This window comes from Austrofundulus limnaeus, unplaced genomic scaffold, assembly GCF_001266775.1.
Source record: "Austrofundulus limnaeus strain Quisiro unplaced genomic scaffold, Austrofundulus_limnaeus-1.0 Scaffold73, whole genome shotgun sequence".
In the NCBI taxonomy this organism is placed as follows: domain Eukaryota; kingdom Metazoa; phylum Chordata; class Actinopteri; order Cyprinodontiformes; family Rivulidae; genus Austrofundulus; species Austrofundulus limnaeus.
Genome location: NW_013952475.1, coordinates 1,636,207 through 1,638,351, shown reverse-complemented (window position 1 = coordinate 1,638,351; position 2,145 = coordinate 1,636,207). Strand labels below are relative to the sequence as shown.

The window sequence follows — 2,145 nt, the reverse complement described above, 5'->3', positions numbered from 1 at the left end:
ACCCAAGTGATCCATACATACAAAGAAATCAACCATAAATGTCCAGAAATGAAGTTATTTGTAATAATGGCACAGGGAAAAGTATTGAACACACTTACTGAAATTTATCTAATACTTTGTACAAAAGCCTTTGTTGTCAATGACAATTTTTTATTCTTTGGCATTTAATTGATGTATTGTTTTTTGCTCTGTTTTGTCATTTGTGTTGTTCTTGTACAGCACTTTGGTACAGCTTTATGCATGTTGTAAAGTGCTATATAAATAAATTTGACATTGACATTGACATAAAAGCAGATAATTTAGCAGACAGAAAAATGTTTMTGTCTTGTTGCAGGTGTACATATCGCTCATCCCCATCATCGGTGGAGTGCTGCTGGCCACCGTCACGGAGCTTTCCTTCGACGTTTCAGGATTAATCAGCGCTCTCGCCGCCACGCTCTGCTTCTCCCTGCAGAACATTTTTTCCAAAAAGGTGAAGGCTCTGGTTTTTGCACGTCGTTATCTCTTTATTATTATTTTTTTTGTGGCTCTGTTAAAACACGATGAATGCTCTGTGAAATGTTTTAACTTGAGTGTTGAAGTAAATTTTTAATTTGAGGTTTGTTTGTTTTTTTGTAAAGATGTTGCGTGACACAAGAGTGCACCACTTGAGGCTCCTCAACATCCTGGGCTTTAATGCTGTGATCTTCATGCTGCCCACCTGGGTTCTGGTGGACCTCTCTGTGTTCCTTGTGAACGGAGATCTGGTGCGTAACAAAAGCTGATCTTTAGACACACGGCTTCTGCCGGAGCACAGACGGTTGGTTCGTAACTTTCATCTGTTTCCAACACCTCTCCTTTCAGTCAGACGTTTCGGGATGGACGAGCACCTTCGTCCTCCTCCTCATCAGCGGCTTCTGCAACTTTGCACAGAACGTCATCGCTTTCAGTATTCTCAACCTGGTCAGCCCGCTCAGCTACGCCGTGGCCAACGCCACCAAGAGGATCATGGTCATCAGCATATCGCTGTTGATGCTGCGTAACCCGGTCACGCTCACAAACGTCATGGGCATGATGACCGCCATTGTCGGGGTCTTCCTCTACAACAAGGTGAGTCGCCTCTACCARGGGATGCCAGCTGGTCAGGGAGGAAACTATTAAGCTTTTATTAGCTTGTATTAAAATGAATTTTAGCCTGCAGTGCAGTGAGCGATGAGCATTCCTAAAGCCCCATAAAATCTATTTTATTTTTTCCCAAATAGTTTTTTTAAACAAATTCCGCTTTTCTGTTTTATTGCAAATTCCACATTTTCATAAAGTGTGTACCGTATTTATTCAAGTATAATACGTAAAATTAAATCCATAAAATCATCCATAAAGTTGGTGGGTAGTATTACACTCGGATAAATGTTTTTACTTATGTATTTTAACTGAAATATCGGCTTCATTCACAAAATTATTGAGTCTGGAAATGAGACCGCGTCGTAAAAAGCAGTTGAAACGAGCTTACCTCTGACACTCCTCCGTGCTTCAGAGCGAGATAATAACAGATCCAGGCAGGCGACATGATGTGAATAAAAGGGGGGAAAAGGCAGTCCTGCATCTTAGTGATGATAGCGAACTAATGACATTAGCGTGTGACCGAGCCGCTCCTGGAACAACAACAAACACATGTTCGTCTGTAATGGCTGCCGTCTACCGGTGTTCTGAAAAAGTTTGTATCCCTGAAAAAAAGTTTCCCCACCAGAGGGGGCGTTCGCGAGTAGGAAGTAATTTGCTTGTATCTGCTTGAAGATGGCCCAAATCTCATGTGAAGTCTCTGACTTTTGTGCTGGTGCCTCCTGGTGGACTGTGTGTAAAATGCCAGAATTCATATGATGCTGCTACAGCTGATATATACAGTATTTGTTGTCAAAATACCTTTTAGTACATATGTTGTTAAAATAAAATGAGCAGTTCAATGATCATTTAACTGATGTATATAAAGACTGCACACTGAAAAATATGGAAGTCTGTATGAAATTGGAGGTAGTTTGAGGATTAAATTTTTTATGCTTTTTAAGCTCAAAAAAGGGTGGGTCGTATTATACATGAGTAGGGCTGTGTATTGGCAAGAATTTGGCGATACGATACATATCATGACAGAGGGGTCACGATACGATATAT

At 40.8% G+C, this 2,145-nt stretch overlaps 1 protein-coding gene across 2 annotated transcripts in view; it reads left to right on the top strand.

Moving 5' to 3' along the window:
* Nucleotides 1-2,145, top strand: part of slc35e1 (solute carrier family 35 member E1) — a 22,298-nt gene that overhangs the window by 17,263 nt on the left and 2,890 nt on the right. For both annotated transcript variants that reach the window (XM_014010803.1, XM_014010802.1), the window contains exons 3-5: nucleotides 335-472; nucleotides 621-746; nucleotides 844-1,089. In XM_014010803.1, coding sequence (XP_013866257.1) covers nucleotides 335-472; nucleotides 621-746; nucleotides 844-1,089 — 510 coding nt within the window. The remainder of the gene's footprint in view (nucleotides 1-334; nucleotides 473-620; nucleotides 747-843; nucleotides 1,090-2,145) is intronic.